The 18,466-nt window shown below is 40.6% G+C and overlaps 1 protein-coding gene across 3 annotated transcripts in view; it reads left to right on the plus strand.

Annotated features, from left to right (window-relative positions):
* Positions 1 to 18,016, plus strand: part of C2CD3 (C2 domain containing 3 centriole elongation regulator) — a 224,922-nt gene extending 206,906 nt beyond the window's left edge. For all 3 annotated transcript variants that reach the window (XM_033947874.1, XM_033947875.1, XM_033947876.1), the window contains one exon: positions 16,086 to 18,016. In XM_033947874.1, coding sequence (XP_033803765.1) covers positions 16,086 to 16,244 — 159 coding nt within the window. In that variant the 3' untranslated portion in view covers positions 16,245 to 18,016. The remainder of the gene's footprint in view (positions 1 to 16,085) is intronic.
* Positions 18,017 to 18,466: the final 450 nt, after the last annotated feature.

Consider the following 18,466-nt stretch of genomic DNA (forward strand, 5'->3'; position numbering starts at 1 on the left):
GGCCCGATGAAGGAAGGCATCAACATTGTTTTTTCTAAACGGCTATGGGCCCCTCCAGCATCGATCGGCAACGCGGGCCCCCCCCCAATCAGCAACATGGGCCCCCCCCCCCATCGACGGAAAGTAAGACAAGCAAGCAACGCGGGTAAGAAAGGCAACGGGAACTGTAATTGTGCAAGCGGTGCTGCTTGCCCAAAGCTTCCCTCTGACGCAGCTTCCTGTTTCCGCCTGGGCGCATGGTGGGGTGGGGCAGGGCAGGGGGTCCAGTGTACTTGGGTGCCTAGGGGCCCTCAACAAATTAATCCTGCCCTGGACATGGCTAGAGAAGGTAAAGAATAAGGCAGGTAGTTTCGGGGAGTCGGGAGGAAGGAGGAGTTTGTGATGTTAAGACTTGGAGTATGGTTTTTATTTCTTTTCTGAATAACTTGTAGTCTGAGGTTGTTATTAGGAGCTTGGAGATCTGGCTATCCAGTCTCACTGCTTGAGTGGCCAGGAGGCCAACATGCTTAAATAAAATTGCTGTCACAATCTGTTCACCAGACTACAATGCCACTATGCCAAAAGCAAAAATCCTACCATAATAGGATCCAATTGTTTCCTTAGAGATGTTATATTACATTACACTACATTAGTGATTTATATTCCGCTTGTACGTTGCGGTTCAAAGCGGATTACAGTGGAAGAGAGCTGGACATTTCCAGGAGGATGCATTTTTTGTTTTAACTTTTTTTTATTCATTTTCATACATCCACAAGTGTAACATAGAAATTTAAAACGATCTCATAAAACATACACTTGAATTCCTTTCATATACCACTGTAAATACAATATATTATTCTGTATTTATGAACAAAAATAACTGAAATATATGTATTACCTAATATGTATAATAATTGTTATTAAAATTTAAACCCCTCCTTTCCCTCCCCTCCCAATACACATAACAATTATAATAAAAATAATAACATATTTTATGAGATAAATTAAATAAAATGAAACCCACCCCCCTCCCTTCTTAATAATATTTTTATTATGGGAAAATGATTTAATTCATTACAGAAATCTGCTACATACATAAATAGAGGAGGATGCATTACATTAAAAAATTGCTGATATAGGTTACAGAATTGAGGTTCAGATTACATGTATATTCTCCATCATTTAAGTCCAATGGCAGTTTACTCCATGCAATCAAAAAAGCCCAATTATGAATTTCAGACAGGTATAATCATCTAATTGAAGAAATATGAGTAAAGAACTCTTGCAATTTCCTGACCTCATTCTGTCTCATTTTGGAAAATATAACTTACAGCAGACTGTCTCATTATGTAGACTTTTGGTTTTATACAGATGAGAAAGACTGGATTATTGGTTGGTTTTAGATGATCTGTGCAGTTTATTTACTTATTAGGATTTATTTACTGCTTTTTGAAGAACTTCACACAAGGCAAGAATAAACTGGATATAGGCAATAAACAGATAAGAGTAAAAAAAAATTCTAATGGCAGTATACATAGCATAACATGGTACTTACAATGTCAAAACTATAACATTAAAACATCTTAATGGACAGCATAGGATATAAGTTGAGGTGAAATATATAAAGACTCCTTATTTTCTAACTTAAAGAAAAATTGCATGTGGAGTCAGAAAAGGTATATCAAAATAACCTCAGCTTGAGTAGGAATGGATAAGCAAGTGGTATTAGTCCTTGTGCGTGTGACTAGCTTATTATTTGCTGTTTCCATTGAAGGCTTGGGAGAAGAGCCAAGCTTTCATCTGCTTCCTGTAAACTATGTGGGATCCACCTTCTTGTCTTCATAAAATTTATAACCAAATAAATCTATCACTGGTTATATTTTTTTGCACTAGCTAAATTAGAATTTCAGAAGTTTAAGGCCCATATTTGCCTTCCAAAACTAGAACAAGGACAAGCAGGATGGTCTTATTCTTACATGTGTGTATTGCCATCCCAACAGAAGCCCTGCGGAACGCTGCTCAGCCTATTTTCTCAAAGATTTTGGAAACATTGCACCATGCATGCATGTGTCTTCCTGCCTCCTGTTGCCACATGGGACCCAGTAGGCAGATCAGTACCAATGTGTTCCCTGGTCTTCCTCAGCTCTTGTCAAGAGATTGCTCTGAAGTGCTGAAACTTCTTTTATTTTATTTCCAATACTGTAAGTCCTATCATGACATAAGTGGCCTTATATCTGATCATTTTCCCTTTGAAAGGGTTTTGGTACTTTTTAAGTTCCCTTTGTTTCTAGGGTCCATTAGGCCCTTTCAGGCCTTGGGCACCCAGGCAGCTACATGTTTTCAAGATCAAGCCTTTTGATTTTGCCAAGGCTGATTTTCTGTGTATGTCTCAGACCAAAGCTTCCAGTGGCTTCAAAGAGTGTACCTGGTGCAACAGGATTGTGTCCATTACAGACATTCATAATTGGTGCCTGGAACCCGATCAGGATTCCTCTTGTAATACTATGTTTGTAGATGTTAAGAAAAGAGGCATCAGAGGTCACAAAGTTTTGGCACCAAGAAGTCTGGTCCATCAAATCAGCATCAGAAGAATCAGTCCTCATGGCTGTATCAGCCTTTCTTGACATTCATTCTCCAATTCCTCCACCTAAGGAGCAGGAAGGATTCATCCTCTCCTCAGTTCCATTGGATGCCAATGCAGAACAGAGGTAAAGACACAACAGCATTCCTCCTCCACTCAAGATCTGGTACTAAAAGCATCAAGGCACTGCAATCAGTAGTGCCATCAAAGTACCCCCCGACTTGTGGGTAGCTTGCCTTCCTTGGCATCAGATGGGGAGTGCCAACCTCCAAGAAATGAAGACCCAGCCCTCTACACCTTGGGTGTCTCTGAAAGACATGACTACACTGGCTGAGTCCCCATCTTTGTCAGTATTAGCCCTCAAGGAAAAACTCATGAGCAGGATCCAGGAATAGATGGAATGCTTCTTTGTGCAGCAAGAGGCTGTGGCATCAAGGGCAATGATACCAAGACTGGAAGTGATTCAGCCCATCCTGGAGGCCCACACATAGCCTGCATATAGAGCATCAACATCAAGGTCTTGAGATACATCAGAACCAGTTCACACTGCACTGTTGTTTAAGTTTAATAAAAAATTTGATTTGATCGCAAAATCGTAATCCAATGCAATTTACAAATAATGATAAAATTGGGATAAAAAGAAAAACACATTAATCAAACCAGACAGTTAATACAACTTTAGACCAACCAAACAGAAGGTAAAAAGAAAAAAAGAAAGGGTTAAATACAATTTGTAAACAAATAAAAAGGGCAAGGTAATGAAACAATAGGATGGGCGAAAGGTTACCCGCTCAATTTTCACTTATCAGCATTACTAGTCCTCTAACACGCATCCTGAATATATAAAATTTGCATAAATCAGTTAAAAAGCCAGCTTTTCAGGAGACTTTTAAACTTACTAAGTAATTTTTCTTCCCCTATATTGATTGGGAGCGAATGATTTATGGGGCCATGACGGAAAAGATCGTGTCTCTCCTTGAATAAATGAGTCTTAGTGAAGGGACTAAGAGGAGAGATTTCTCTTCCGATCTTAAGGATTTTGTAGGAATTTAAGGGATTAGAAGCCTTTCTAAGAATGCTGGAGCTTTATTCGTTAAAATTTTGTGTGTAAGTTATGCTATTTTAGATATAATTCTATGATTTACAGGTAACCAATGCTTTTCCTTTAGAAGGGGAGTCACATGATCAAATTTTGTCAGTCTCCAGCCTTATGGTATTGCGGTATATAAGCTGTTATTATTATTATTATTACAGAGTGGGGGGGAAGAAGCTTCCCTGACATACTTGAGATCTCTAGTGCCTCGATGCCAAATTTTAATCACTTGAGGCAGGCAGGCCTGCATCGCATAGAGCTACTTACAGTATTTGCTGTTAATGAGCATGCACTTGCAGAATATTTTGCTCATATGGCAGAGTTTGCAGGCATTCTCCGTCAGAAAAGGCCAACGAGCTCTAGTAGCCAAAGAGCAGGAGGATGGAAAATCATGGTCAGGGACACCTATTATATTTTTATTATGGAATTCAGGGCCTATGCAGTGGCTTCCGACTTCAAGCCAGCAGTGCAGGAAAAGCTGGCTGATGTTCCATCTCTATAACAACCTTTGTGATGAGAGAGTACATGAGGCTACTAATCTCATCAAGCAGACACCATGAAGTCTCTCTCCAGGCCCACACCCAACTTGGTCTTTTCATCTAGGAGGTATTTTAATAGAGGACAATGGAGGCCTAGGTAACCTCAAACCCACCACCTACACACACACACACACACACACACACTACTCTTCCCAGACAGCTCAGGGACCTCACTCTTGCCCAAGATAGTAGAGGGCCGAAAAGTCTCAACCAGCTCCCCAGTCAAAACAAGGGACAAGCTTTTGACTGACTCCAAAAGAGCATAGCTTCAATCTCTGCAACCATGCTGGACAACCGTCCGGTAGGAGGAAGGCTGCACACTTTTCATGCATAATCTCAGACAGGTGAATTCTGAAAATAGTCCAGATGGGATACAGTCTGCAATTGAAAGACTCCCTCCAAATTGCTCCTCAACAACATCAAAATTAAGCTCTCAACATCAGGAATTGCTTTATATAGCAGCTCTCTATCCTCTTACTGACCAATGCAAATGCGGTTGAGGGTCAAGGACGATTTAGCTTGGCTGATTCAGCACAGTCATTTCATCACAAACAGTTTATCTCGGACAGTTCAGCATGGCAAGTTCAGTGTTCCTAGTTCACCACGGCTGTTTAATCATGACCGGTTCAGCATGGCAGACTGTATGATAATACAAGTGTTTCTCCAGGCCTGTATCTCTCCCTGACATTAGAAAAGTCTCACTGCCAGTGAAGGGGAGTGATGTAGGCCCCATACATGAAAAAAACAGAGAAGTTTTTTCATACACACAAGAAATAAGCCACCTTCCTGGCAAAGTAGAGAAAAGTCTCAGAAAGTTGAGGTAACAGTAGATAGGCAGATGAGGTTAAATGAGTTATTATTATACATGATTTTAAATGCAACAGTCTTCCTTGCCACAAAGAAACTTCCCACGATGAAATAGCAGTGGTGAAAGTTCTGAGATGAAACATCCAACTGGACGAGCTAAACTGCAAAAGATGAACTGGCCGTGATGAATCATCCCATTCTATGTTGTTGAACCCTTTACTCCAGGAGAAAGAGATCCAGGGTTTTATTCTAAGTACAGTGGTACCTCGGTTTACGAGTGCACTGGTTTGCGAGTGTTTTACAAGACGAGCAAAACATTTGCAAAATGGGCGCCTCGGAAACCGAGCGTGGCTCAATTTACGAGCACCCCCCCGCGATCCGGCACCCTCCCCCCACAATCTGGCACCCCCCCACCGACGCGATCGGGGACCCCCCCCCCCCCGCCACTTCTTACCGTCATCTGGGCACTGGCACCGGCATGTCCTGTGCTTGGTGCCGGTGCTTGAAGACCGACCTCCTCTTCTGCTGGGCCTTGAGCATTTGCGCATGCTCAAGGCCTGCGAGTTCACGTTCAGAACGTTCCATGTATAGGGGAATATTGGCTTAAGAACTTAAGAAGAACCTTACTGGGTCAGACCAGTGGTCCATCAAGCCCAGTAACCCGTTCTCACGGTGGCCAATCCATGTCCCTAGTACCTGGCCAAAACTCAAGGGGTAGCAATGTTCCATGCTACCGATCTAGGACAAGCAGTGGCTTCCCCATGTCTTTCGCAATAACAGACTACGGACTTTTCCTCCTGGAACTTGTCCAAACCTTTCTTAAACCCAGCTACGCTATCCGCTCTTACCACAACCTCTGCCATCGCGTTCCAGAGCTTAACTGTTCTCTAAGTGAAAAAAATTTCCTCCTCTGGAGCTTGACTTGTTGAGTTCTGATGTACCAATTAAAAAGAGCTAATGGAAAAATGGACTTCTGAGGCATTGCACAAGTCATCCTCCATGATTCAAATGCCCGATTCCCTAGAGTTGTAATGTCTTCCCATAAGTTCTTACAATCGATTCATGACCTAACAACTTTGAGAAATTTTGTGTCATCTGCAGATCTGAATACCTAAAATATCAAATCCCTTTCAATCATTTATCTAATACTACTTATCATTTCTGTAGCACTGCTAGATGTACACAGCACTGTACATTAAAAAGTTCAAGAGACTGTCCCTGTTCAGTAGAACTTGCAATCTGATCAGACAAACAGGACAAGTAGGGAGTTTCTCAGGCATGGGAACTTTACGAGCGAGTGGGGGTTAGGGGTTGAAAGCAACCTCGAAAAAGGAGGCTTTTAGCCCGGACTCGAATACTGCCAGGGATGGAGCTTAACGTACTGACTCAGGCCAAGTGGGTTTACAATCTCAGATCATATCCAGGGTATAGTGACAAAGAGCATCAGTGGAAGAAGAGAGATTACACCCTCAACTTGCCTGGTTCTCTGGCTGCTGCTCTAACCGCAAAACTGTACGCCACTTTCTGGCGTGACGCTTTACACGCTGCTGCTTATTTCTATAGCACCATCAGATTTATCGGCACTGTACACAAACATGTAAGAGACGATCTCTGCTCAACAATCAATTCAAGACAAAAAAAAACCCCAGAACAAATAAAAAATCTGGAAGTTTCATTTACTATGAGAATAATGTAAACACTTTGTATGACGTGGGGGGGAAAAGAATGGAAGGACCAAATTCAGAGAAGCCAATTATCTGTTCCATTCCTAGAAAGGAGAACGGGAACTTCATTAGAAGCACAAACAACAGCAGAGGCCTAGCTGTCAATCCATACAAACACACCCCTATTTCTTGCCCTGCAATTTGCTTAAAGTAAGGGTGTGAGAGTCGTAAATTCACAGAAAAACAGACAAGCCATGGTAAGCAAACAGCACAGAAGGCTGGCAGCACCTCTCAAACACACATGCTGCTTTGCCAACAATCAGACTCTGGGGTGCTGTCCAGAGACAACACCACCATGGCTGCCTCCCAGCATTTATGCGATTCATAAAGCCTAGTTTCATTATACAAGACTCCTTAAACTGGATAAAACCAGAGGAATTAAGGTCAGAGAAATGTTGCATTAGTGATGCATTTCTCTGGAACTTATACAATTGTATATAACACAAAAAATGATACTGACACAATGACAACCCAAAAAGACTTTTACAGTATAACAAAAAAAGTGAACTAATAATAATAAATGTATTCTTTTATACCGCCATAACCAAAAGTTCTAGGCGGTTTACACTAAAAAGAGCTGGACATCAGCGAAATACAATAATGCGGTAAAAATACAGATGTTTGTCAAATACAGTTTCAATAATAAAACTCTCACTAAGTAATAAACTTATTCAACAGAGTGGTCTTAATTAATTTCTGAAAAAAGCAATAAGTTGACATAGCTTGCTGAATACATTTACCTAGCCAAGATTGCTGTCTACATGCTTGAAACGCTAGGGTCCTATCTAAGAAGGTCTTATATGTACATCCATTAAAAGCTAAGAAGAAAAAATTTTTAAAAAATGTAAATTGAATCAGGTTGGGCAGACTGGATGGATTATTCAGGTTTTTATCTGCCGTCATCTACTATGTTACTATGATAAGCAAATAAGTAAAAATTTCTGGTTTCCCTTGATAGTCTATGCAACACAAAATGAGGAAAAAAGGTAAACGAGACAATCTCGATATCAGCTTAAAGCAGATACAGGAGAATTTGAATAGTACTCTTGCCTCCAAAGGCAGCCAATGAAGTAAACAATAGTATGGGCTAATATGGTCATTCTTTTTTAAACAAAAAAACAGTCGGACAGCCGTATTCTGAATTATCCTTAATTTCCTTAAAATTTTTTGGGCACTCCTAAATAGATGATGTTACAGTAGTCTAAAATAGAAAAAATGAATGCCTGCACCAATAGTCTGAATGATAAAGAATCAAAAATTTTTTTTATGGTGCTTAGTTTCCCTAACGCAAAAAAGCATTTTTTTACCACTGAGTTAGTATGTTCTGCTAGTGTTAAATGCCAGTCTAGTGTGACTCCCAAAATTTTGATAGATTTAGTTATCGGGTAAGTCATGACCATTAAGATGAAGCAGTGAATTTGTTATTTTATCGTTAGGACTAGCCAACAAAAAGTTTGGTCTTTTCCATGTTAAGTTTGAATTTGAAATTAATTGTCCACTGTTCTAGCTGAGTCATAATAGACGATATCTGATTTAAAATTTCAGTACTAAAATTGTTTAGAGGAAATAAAATAGAGATACCATCTGCATATATATAAAATTTTACATTTAAACTATGCAATAAATGTCCTAAAGAGGAAATGTAGATGTTAAATAAGGTGGGCGATAGCAGAGAACCTTGGGGCACACCAGATGGGTTGCTCCAAGAATAAGAGTAAAATACCGTCACGAACCACTCGATAAGATCTTTTCTTCAGAAAACCTTGAAACCAGTTCCGAACTAGAGGTCTGCACGGGAACGGGGATCACCGGAATCCCACGGGTCCCACGGGAATCCCACCCTAACACAGGGGACTCCCATGGGGACCCCCCTCTAACCAACGGGACTCCCACGGGGATGGAAGGCTTTGGAAGCAGGGTTCGTCCATATAATATAATGGACACGTCAGCCTTAGTAAAAGAGGGGGTTTATAAGTTAATTACCTTAACAGAAAACAAAAAAAGGGTTCCACCAAAGAGATTCCACAAGGAAAACAGCAGCGCAAACACAAAAGAAACTGTGGAATTGATGATCCTGTCAGAAGTAATTGCTGCTTTTTATGGGGACGGGCGGGGATGGAGGTAATTCCTTGCGGGGATGGGTGGGGACGGAGAGGATCCTGACGGGGACGGGTGGGGATGGAGAGGATCCTGACGGGGACGGGTGGGGACGGAGAGGATCCTGACGGGGATGGGTGGGGACGGAGAGGATCCTGGCGGGGACGGGCGGGGATGGAGAGGATCCTGGCGGGGACGGGTGGGGATGGAGAGGATCCTGATGGGGACGGGTGGGGATGGAGAGGATCCTTGCGGGGACGGGTGGGGACGGAGAGGATCCTGGCGGGGATGGGTGGGGACGGAGAGGATCCTTGCGGGGACGGGTGGGGACGGAGAGGATCCTTACGGAGATGGGTGGGGACGGAGAGGATCCGGGTAGGGACAGAGAGGATCCTGGCGGGGACGGGCGAGGATGGGTTGGATTTCTGTCCCCATGAAACTCTCTATTCCAAACCCTTCCTGAAAGTCCTATTGTGTCTAGACAACTCATCAATATTTCATGATCTACTAGATCTAACTGAAGAATTAAAGCACTAGTGCCTTTGCTAAATAGACCATGAAGGTAATCAAACATTGAGGTTCAGACGGCCTCAGTACTGTATCCTCTTCTAAATCCCGACTGATGATCATTAAGGATATTAAATTTATCCAAAATAACATACTAATTCTAAGGGCTCCTTTTACGAAGCCGCATTAGCGGTTTAACGCACATAATAGCATGCTAGCCGCTACCGCCTCCTCTTGAGCAGGCGGTAGTTTTTCGGCTAGCGCAGGGGTTTGCGCATGCTAAAAATGTGCGTGTGATAAAGCCGCTAAAGAGGCTTCGTAAAAGGAGCCCTAAGTTAACTAAACCTTCCAGTAATTTGGTAAACAAAGGAATACCTGCTATGGGTCTGTAATTGGAATTCGTGGCAATTGATACCTTCTGCTCTTTAAGAATAGAGGTAACCAAAATTTGACCCAATTCATCAGAGAACAGTCCCTTAATCAGAGAAAAGGTGGCCCATTTAAACAGATCCGCTTTAAAGGTAGATGAAGCATTTTTTCATTACAATTGGGGGACAGTTTGATTTAACATATTTATTGAACAGTTTTAAAAACTGTTGCCAGTCTGGGGCCTGGAAATGATCCCAGAACCTATCGGCCCTTAGGCCATCTTCCAAGTAACTTAAGTTGAGAAACAACATCGTTATAGGTAGGAGATTGTAAAGTTGCTCTCAAGTCTAAGATTTTATTATTAAAGAACTCTGCGAGCTTATCAGGAGACGGGGAGCAGTTTAAACGATTCTCTACGGTTTATCTTAGCTGAGCCTATGTTCTGTGCATAATGTTTTGAACGTTTTTCTTTAATCAAAAGTTTATAATGCTTTAGTTTAAGTCTCCAATTTACCTTGTCCTCCTCCTGATTTGATTTCAACCAAATCCTTTCCCGTTTTCTTAATTCCTCTTTAAAAACTAATAAATCAGTATCAAACCATTCATTGGAGGGTCTCTGTCTCTTTTTGTACGTTTTTAATGGAGCTATTTGTTCTAAGACTTGTTTACTAAACTTTTTCCATCTTGTTGGAAAATTTGAATCCTCCTCAACTTTAGGGTTTAACTCATAATGAGACCAAAATTCTATTGGGTTTCTAATTCCTCTATTGGTAATTAATTTCACACTTGTATTTTTATTATCCAATTTTGAAAGAGGCTGTTTCTCCTGCCAGCATAGTTCAAATTACATAAGTAATGATCTGACCAGATACATTCTTTCCATCCACCTTGTATAAACTGAATTTTAGGCCAAGTTACTTCTTTCATCAAAAAGGTGACCAGATCCAGCTGGTGACCCTTTTGATGTGTTTTTACTGGCAAGGGTATAGAAAATGCCAGGGTAGCTAGTAAAGAGAATATATCAACTACTTCTGAATTTTCTATTTGTTTTAAGTGTATATTTATATCTCCCAGTAAAAGATTATATGATCCTATCAATGTATTAGTTGCAAGAAATTCATAGAAATCTTCTTTAGCGCTAATCCATCTTTTGGGGGAATATAAAATATTGTTGTTATTAGTGGGTCCTCCAAATATGTGTTTGAGATCTTGCAAGTTAAAATTTCAAGATCCAAAAGGAGCTTGTAATATCTGGTTCAGTTCTCTTTCATTGATCCCAAAAAAAACTCCCTCACAATATATCAAACTCTTATTACAACATTTTGTCTTCAGTATATCTATAAATATTGCAAATAGATTTGTTTATAAATTACTAAAATGCTTCATTTACACTGCAGTGATAATAAACTGGACTTACAAAGTATTTATAACAAATCTGTAGAATAATAGCAGTTCATAGTGGAAAAAGGACCTTATGAAGCATCAACGTGCACCTAATTCCTTATAGCCTTTGATTCAGCGACCCATTTCACCAGACAAGCCGGCTTCTTCAGGGGTCAACATGCTGTCACTTTTGTGTTTGCGCCAACCATATACAGTTTGAAATCAGTATTTCATCAAGCCAAAATATCTAAAGCCTGCTTTGTTACATTCACACTCAAATCAAATTGGTGTGATCAGCGCCATTTTTGATTGAGTGTGAAAACGCATCCTGTGGTTTCAAGAAGGTGCACATTTTGTATGCTCACATTAATGATCTCTTGCAAATTTCAGGGATAGAGGAGGTAGGATGGCAGAGAATGGTGGGGATGGAGCTTAGGTGTCAAAAGAAAGACTGGTAGTGCATTTTGGTATATCTCTAGCTTTATTTGGGGGATAGGCATCAGCTCTGGAGGTTTAAACAGAAGCCAGCCTCACCCACAAGGAAAAAGGAAGGATGGAAAGCATAACTGGAGTTGAATTTAGCATCTCCAATCATTTTGAAAAGTTGCTTCTAACTATGATTTGAAATGGTTTAGCCCCCTCACCTTCTGATTTCCACTATTAATATTTATTATTTCTAAAGCACTGCCAGATTCACGCAGCGCTGTACATTAAACACGCAAGAGCCGGTCCTTGCTTGAAAGAGCTTACAATCTAATTATGACAGTCATAGAGGATAAAGGTGAATTTATATATGATACTTCCGTGGGAATTACAAGGGACTTAAGAGGTGAAATTAGACAAAGGGAACCTGAGGAAACAAATAACACAGTTAATAATAATAACAGTTTATGATCCGCAGGACCGTGAAGTTCTAAGCAGTTTACAATGATTAAAAGATGGTACAAATTGAGTGAACTTAACAGAGTTAAAAGCTAGTGATTAACAGCTCTAGGGATCAGTTATTGTTGAGTAAGAATTGTACGGATCAGCTGCCTAGATACTTCAGTTGTTAAATTATAACCTATTTATGTAAGGATCAAAGTTTATCCAACACTGATATTACCCATGTGAATAAATAACTGCTTCCTTAGTTGCTCAATCATTTGACCAAATTTAATTGATAATTGGATTCAGTTGACTGAACAAAGCCAGGCTTAATTGTAGCCAGCCCTGTAGGTTCTGACCCTCACTATATATTGAACTTTACCATAAGAGTTAAGCGGTCACTATATATTTTTTACAAGAATGCTATGCCACAATCAAAGGAAACTCCAGAAGAAATGAAAAAAAAAGTTGTTGAACTATATCAGTCTGGAAAAGGATTATAGAGCAATTTCTAAAACTCTGGTACTCCACCAAACTACAGTGAAACATAATATCTCCAAATGGAAAAGACTTCCCAAGACTGGCCAGTCTGCCAACAACTCATCCAGGAAGTCACAGAACATCCCAGAAGGACATCCAAAAAACTGCAGGCCTATCTAATCTCAAGACTCCACAATAAGAAAGAGACTAAGGAAACACACCTGGATAATCAGCATGCCTTTTGGGATGACTTTCTATGGACAGATGAGTCAAAAGTAGAACTCTATGGACAATTCAGGTCCCGTTATGTCTGTGGTAAAGCAAATAGACCATTCCATAGTACCAACAAGCAAACATGGTGGTGATGTGTAGGGATACTGTGTTGCTTCAGAACTTGGAAAACTTGCCATTATTGAAGGAACCATGAATTCTCCTTGATACAAGAATATTCTTAAAGAGGATATCCACCAGTCACCTCTCCATGAGCTGAAACCAAAGCGTAGTTGGGTTATGCAGCAAGGCAATCCAAAACACAAAAGCAAATCTATATCTGAATGGCTGAGGAGAAACAAAATTTAGAGTTTTGGACTTGCCTAGTCAAAGTCCTAACTTGAACCCAATAGGGATGAGCTGTGAAAGAACAGATCATGCAGAAAATCCTATGAATATGTCCAAATTAAAGCAAGTTTTCTAAAAGTGGACCAAGATTTCTTAACAGTGATATGAAAGACCCGATGAATTATAGGAAGCAGTTGGTTAAAATTATTGCTGCTAAAGGTGGTACAATCAGTGGAGGTGAGGAGTGGCCTAGTGGTCGAGCTGCTGCCTCTGCACCCAGAGGTCGTGGGATCAAATCCCAGGGCTGCTCCTTGTGACCCTGGGCAAGTCACTCAATCCTCCATTGCCCCAGGTACAAAATAAGTACTGTATATAGGTTGATTAACTACAAAAAGATGGTATTCAAGTCCCCTTTCCCCCATTAGGGGGCAGTTAAATTTTTCAAATAGATAAGAGTGTTTGAATAAATTATGTAAAATCTGTTAAAAATCAGGAACCAGTGTGACATACTGTATATGTTGTAATAGGGAAAATCGAGGCGGGGGGACTCTTTTTCGCATCACTTTATGATTCCAAGCACAACCTTATGTTTTGATTTGATAAAAGGATTGTCAACTTCAATCCTTGTCCTTGAGGGTCACCCAACAGGTCTTGTTTTCTGAATATCTTCAATGAGAATGTATTAACTACATTTCTGTACAATGATTCCAAGTTAAAGGCCAACTAAATAATCTGGGAATCCTGAAAACCAGACCTGTGACTCTTGAAGACTGGATTTTGATGACCCAAATTAAAGAATTACATGGTTTCTTTTTCTTTTCTCTTTTCTCCTTTCCCTTTTAGACAGCTTAGGTAGTAACCTGCACAGAGTGTCACTTCTCACCCTGACTATCTTGTTGGCCATATTAATTGGGCCAGTTTAGTCTTTATCTGCTGCTGTTACAATGTTATTTTATAATTCTGTATGAGCAACTGTGAAATGTGGCCTCTCCCATGGAATTCCCCCAGTAGAGTTGCAAAGGTGACTAGGGGGCCAGGCTGAGCCAAATTATGCTAGATCATCAGTGTGATCCAACTCCCTCTGACCTCATGTCAAAGATTTCATGACAGAGAAGGAGGGGATCAGTGGCAGCATTTTGGGCTTTTCCATGATCTTGAACTGCAGAAGCACAGTCAACCCATCGGCAGAGGAAGTGGAGGATGCAACCCGACAAGCTGCCACTGCTCCCTCTTCCCTGCGGCAGAATCAGTGCCAAAGAGCTGTAGGTTGTCTAGAGGCTTGGTTGGGGTTGGATTATGTTCAGGAAAGCGTGGGACAGGCACGTTGGATCTCTTAGGGTGAGGAGGAGATAGTGGATGATGCAGATGGGCAGGCTGGATGGGCCTTTTAGCCTTTATCTGCTTTCATGTTTCTACAAAAGAGACTGCATGTTATGTAAAACAGGGATGAGTGACATATGAAAGAGGTCTGATAGAAGGTCAGGAGAATTGTGTAAACAGGAGAGGATCAGTTGTGTGAAAAGGAAATTGGAGTTCAAGATGTTAAGAAAGGGGGGGGGCTGAGGTTCAGTGTGGGTGATATGTATGGGGGCCTGCAGTGGGAAAGAGAGAATACTGAGGTGGAGAGGGGACAGAAGAAATAGATCACTGTGTGGAACAGGAGAGAGAGGAGAAGGACTGGGAGAAGATATTGTATGTATGGATGGGGATAGGAGGGATGGATCAGGTCCCCCAGTATCTCAGAATTTCCTTTACCCATCTTATTCTGTCCCAAGATTCTACCTCCCTCCTGATCTCCTGATTCTACCATCCTGATCTCCCCCCATCCCAATTTTCACTCCATCAAAAATTATACAGACTAGAGGACATTCGATGAAGTTACAGGAAAATAATTTTAAAACTAATAGGAGGAAATTTTTTTTCACTCAGAATAGTTAAGCTCTGGAACGCGTTGCCAGAGGTTGTGGTAAGAGCAGATAGCGTAGCTGGTTTTAAGAAAGGTTTGAACAAGTTCCTGGAGGAAAAGTCCATAGTCTGTTATTGAGAAAGACATGGGGGAAGCCACTGCTTGCCCTGGATCGGTAGCATGGAATTTTGCTATTCCTTGGGTTTTGGTCAAGTACTAGTGACCTGTCTTGGCTACCTTAAGAACAGGCTACTTGGCTTGATGGATCATTGGTCTGACCCAGTAAGGCTATTCTTATGTCCTTACATTAGTCACTAATAGAATAGTAATATATTTGTAGCTCCACTACAGAAAATGCAAAATATGACAGCAAGATTGTTAATGGGTTATGTTCCTTAGCTTTGTTTTGTCCCATTGTGAAGTTGCTACATTGGTCTTTCGATTACTTAATGTGAGGAGTCCAGGATATCTCAGGAAAAAATTTTTCCTTGTGTACCTGTGAGACATTTGCATTCTTCCGATGGATGTTCCTTCCAAACTTTCTTTAAGGGATCCTTTTACAAACCTGCGGTAGAAAGTGGTCTTAGTATGCCACCTGTTTCGTTAATCCTGTGCTAATCAATGAACATGCAGCAATGATGCCATAGTAACTGATTAGTGCAGAAATGCTCACTCTGCCCCTCCCCCTCCCCTGAGACACATCACCTTGGCCTAAAGGGTTTAGCACATGGGTTGAAACTTACCGCAGCTCTTTTAAATAGCAGTAAGCATGTGTTGGTGCATATGATAGCTTAAGAAAAGGATCCCTAAGAGAGATGAGGTTGACCCCTTCCTTTTAAAATGCTCACGTATGATCCACAAGGAAAGAAAAGGTTTAAGTTGTTTTCAGGAAATGTTTAATAGGTAGGTTAACAGATTTGAAATGTATGTGCAGCTTACTGATGTGAATTTAAATGTGTGATGTATTTATTGTATAAAGAGAGATGTTTGAGTGTATTTGGAAAGTGCAAATTAGAATTAATGAATGAATGTATTTAACTTGTCTTAAGCTTAGATTTGGAAAAGGTGAGTAGTGAAATTTAAATCGAAGTTATCTGAATTATATATTTCTAGTGTGAAAGAAAGACATTGATGCACATTACGAGTCATACACTTCTGTAAGTTATTAATAGTGATGATCATATCTCCTTTCCAGAAAGGAAGTGATGCAACTTCTGATGACTCCACCTCAAGAAGCATTTCTTTTCGAAAGCACACACGTCCCAAAGCCAGCTTGATATCAGCCGAGCTGCCAAAGAAGGAGACAGACCGAATCGCCAGGATCTTTGCTACACGCTTCTCCAGCAAAGAGTAGAACCTGTCTTTTCAAAGAACAAGAGAGGTTCAGGTCTTTACAGGGAACAGAAACTGGTCCATTCCTCAGAATGTGACTTGCTTATACGCCATTAACTAATCAATGGAAAGGACCTGCGTAAGCCAGAATGTAAGGCCAAGAGTATCTTCCGTCTTTCGACACACACGTTTACCTTCCAGTACAAAATAAACAGTCAAAAGGATTCAATTACTTTTGACTGTAAACAAAATAGTCAAAATGTGTTCTCAATGTGAAATAATTTGTTACAAACATTTTTTCTTCACCACATCTAACACTACCGTGAAAGAGATACAAGTGAAGGTAGGATTTTGTATTCTGCGATTGACTAACTCTGCCCTGAAAGTTTCTACCATGTATGCCTTTTGGAACATTTGGAAGGAAAACATAAAGGCCTCAATCCTCCTGGCTATGAGGAAATGGAAATCTAACATTTGATATGCCCAGAGGACAATATCAGCAAGGTCTTTCGTCTGCACCAGCTTTCCCCCCCCCCCCCCCTTTAAAGAGACTGTCGATCATTAATGCTGGGAGACATTGGATTGAGTCTGAAAAGAAAAGAGGAGCTAACTATAATGTCCTTTCCATTATCTTGTTCATGTTTCAGTTTCTGGATCATCAGCTGAAAGATTAAAAATCCAAGTCCAACGCCATTATCTTATCTAGAAGGCTGAGACTGGGACCATATCATCTCTGAAGCATTGCAACTTTATTCCTGCATCTTACTGCTTCCGTTTCATAAATAACTCTTCTGAGAACAGAGTATGGGACTGGAATGAGCATGAAAATGTCAAGTTCAGAAGAAGGGAGCATAAAATGAAACCCCAGAGCAAAAAAAGCTCAATCTCCTTTTTTTTTTGTAAGTCTGATTGCTTGCTGTCCTTTATTCCAACACCCACTCACGAACACCTTTCATACTTGCAGGAATGCGGTGCCCTTCTGCCCCATTGCAGGAGAGGCCACCAGAAAAGCCTGTGGTGGACTTTCATATTGAATCCAAAGTGGTAGAGGCAGATTTCACTTTGGTGCAATATAGTGCAGTACTTTACAGGCTCAAAATTCTGGAATTTATTTTAGGAGGTGGTTTGTGGACTTCCAGTGTGGTCAAAATATGCCCCTGTTGGCTCTATTCCCAACTGTCTGGGGATTTTTCCTCTTTTTTTTTTTCTCCAGTTTAGCTCAGCTACCACATTAACAATACCTGACCAGCGGGCTTGAGAGCATGATGACCTTTTCCAGGCCCAGGTGCTGCTTTTACACAATAGCTGGGACTCTCTAGCAGTCGCTGCCTCCACAGGAATTCTGCTCAGAAATTGCAGTCCATATCATCTTTGTATAATGTTAAGAACTAGGTCCCTTTTATTTGGCACTCCTTGAAACAATCTGTGGAGTTAAACTATGCACGATTCTCGAGGGCCAGGGACCAAGCGTCACTACAGTAGTAGCTGAAGTGGAACAGCGGGCATTGCTTTGTCGGAAAACAAAGGCGTAAAGTTCTTGTTTTCATATTTGCGTGTTTATATTGTAAAATCAGAATGATTGATTTGTACAAGGTGATTTTTGTTAGGATAATAAAAATTGTGTAGATATAAATTAGAATCCTATTTTTTTTAGATTAATTTATGTTTTTAAAACTGAAATCTGTCACTTTGATTACTTTATACTGCTACTGTAAATTGAAACCATGTGCTAGTGTGTTAGAAAAGAAGTATTTATTTTTTTGTATAAACAATAAAATGCTTTTATCTCTTTGATTTCAGCAGTGATTGCTAATTAAGAAAATGTCCTTCAGTAGATCAGTGATTTGAAGACAGAATAAAACATCTATGTGTTAGCAAAAAATAATGTTTGCTTTGCATCGAAATTTGTGATACTACAGTGATCCGGAGGAAAAAATACTACAGGGCTCTTAAGCTCTTTGTTTGCACTTAACTACATTTGTTGTAAAATCAGTAAGTGCAAAGTCTGTGTAATAAATGCAGTGGCTTTGCCTAGGACTGGCCCTACAATTACAACACAAGGTAGACACTAGAGAATGGCACGGGGACAAATTTGTCCCCATCCCATCCCCGCAAGTTTTGTCGCTGTTGCTGTTCCTGCTCCATTCCTTTAAGCTCAGCGCACAAACCTCGAACACTTAGGATTTTAAAGTGCTTGAGGACGGAGCTTGCAGGAATAGGGCAGGGATAGGAAAAGAATTTGTG

Source organism: Geotrypetes seraphini, chromosome 6 (assembly GCF_902459505.1).
Source record: "Geotrypetes seraphini chromosome 6, aGeoSer1.1, whole genome shotgun sequence".
In the NCBI taxonomy this organism is placed as follows: Eukaryota; Metazoa; Chordata; class Amphibia; order Gymnophiona; family Dermophiidae; genus Geotrypetes; species Geotrypetes seraphini.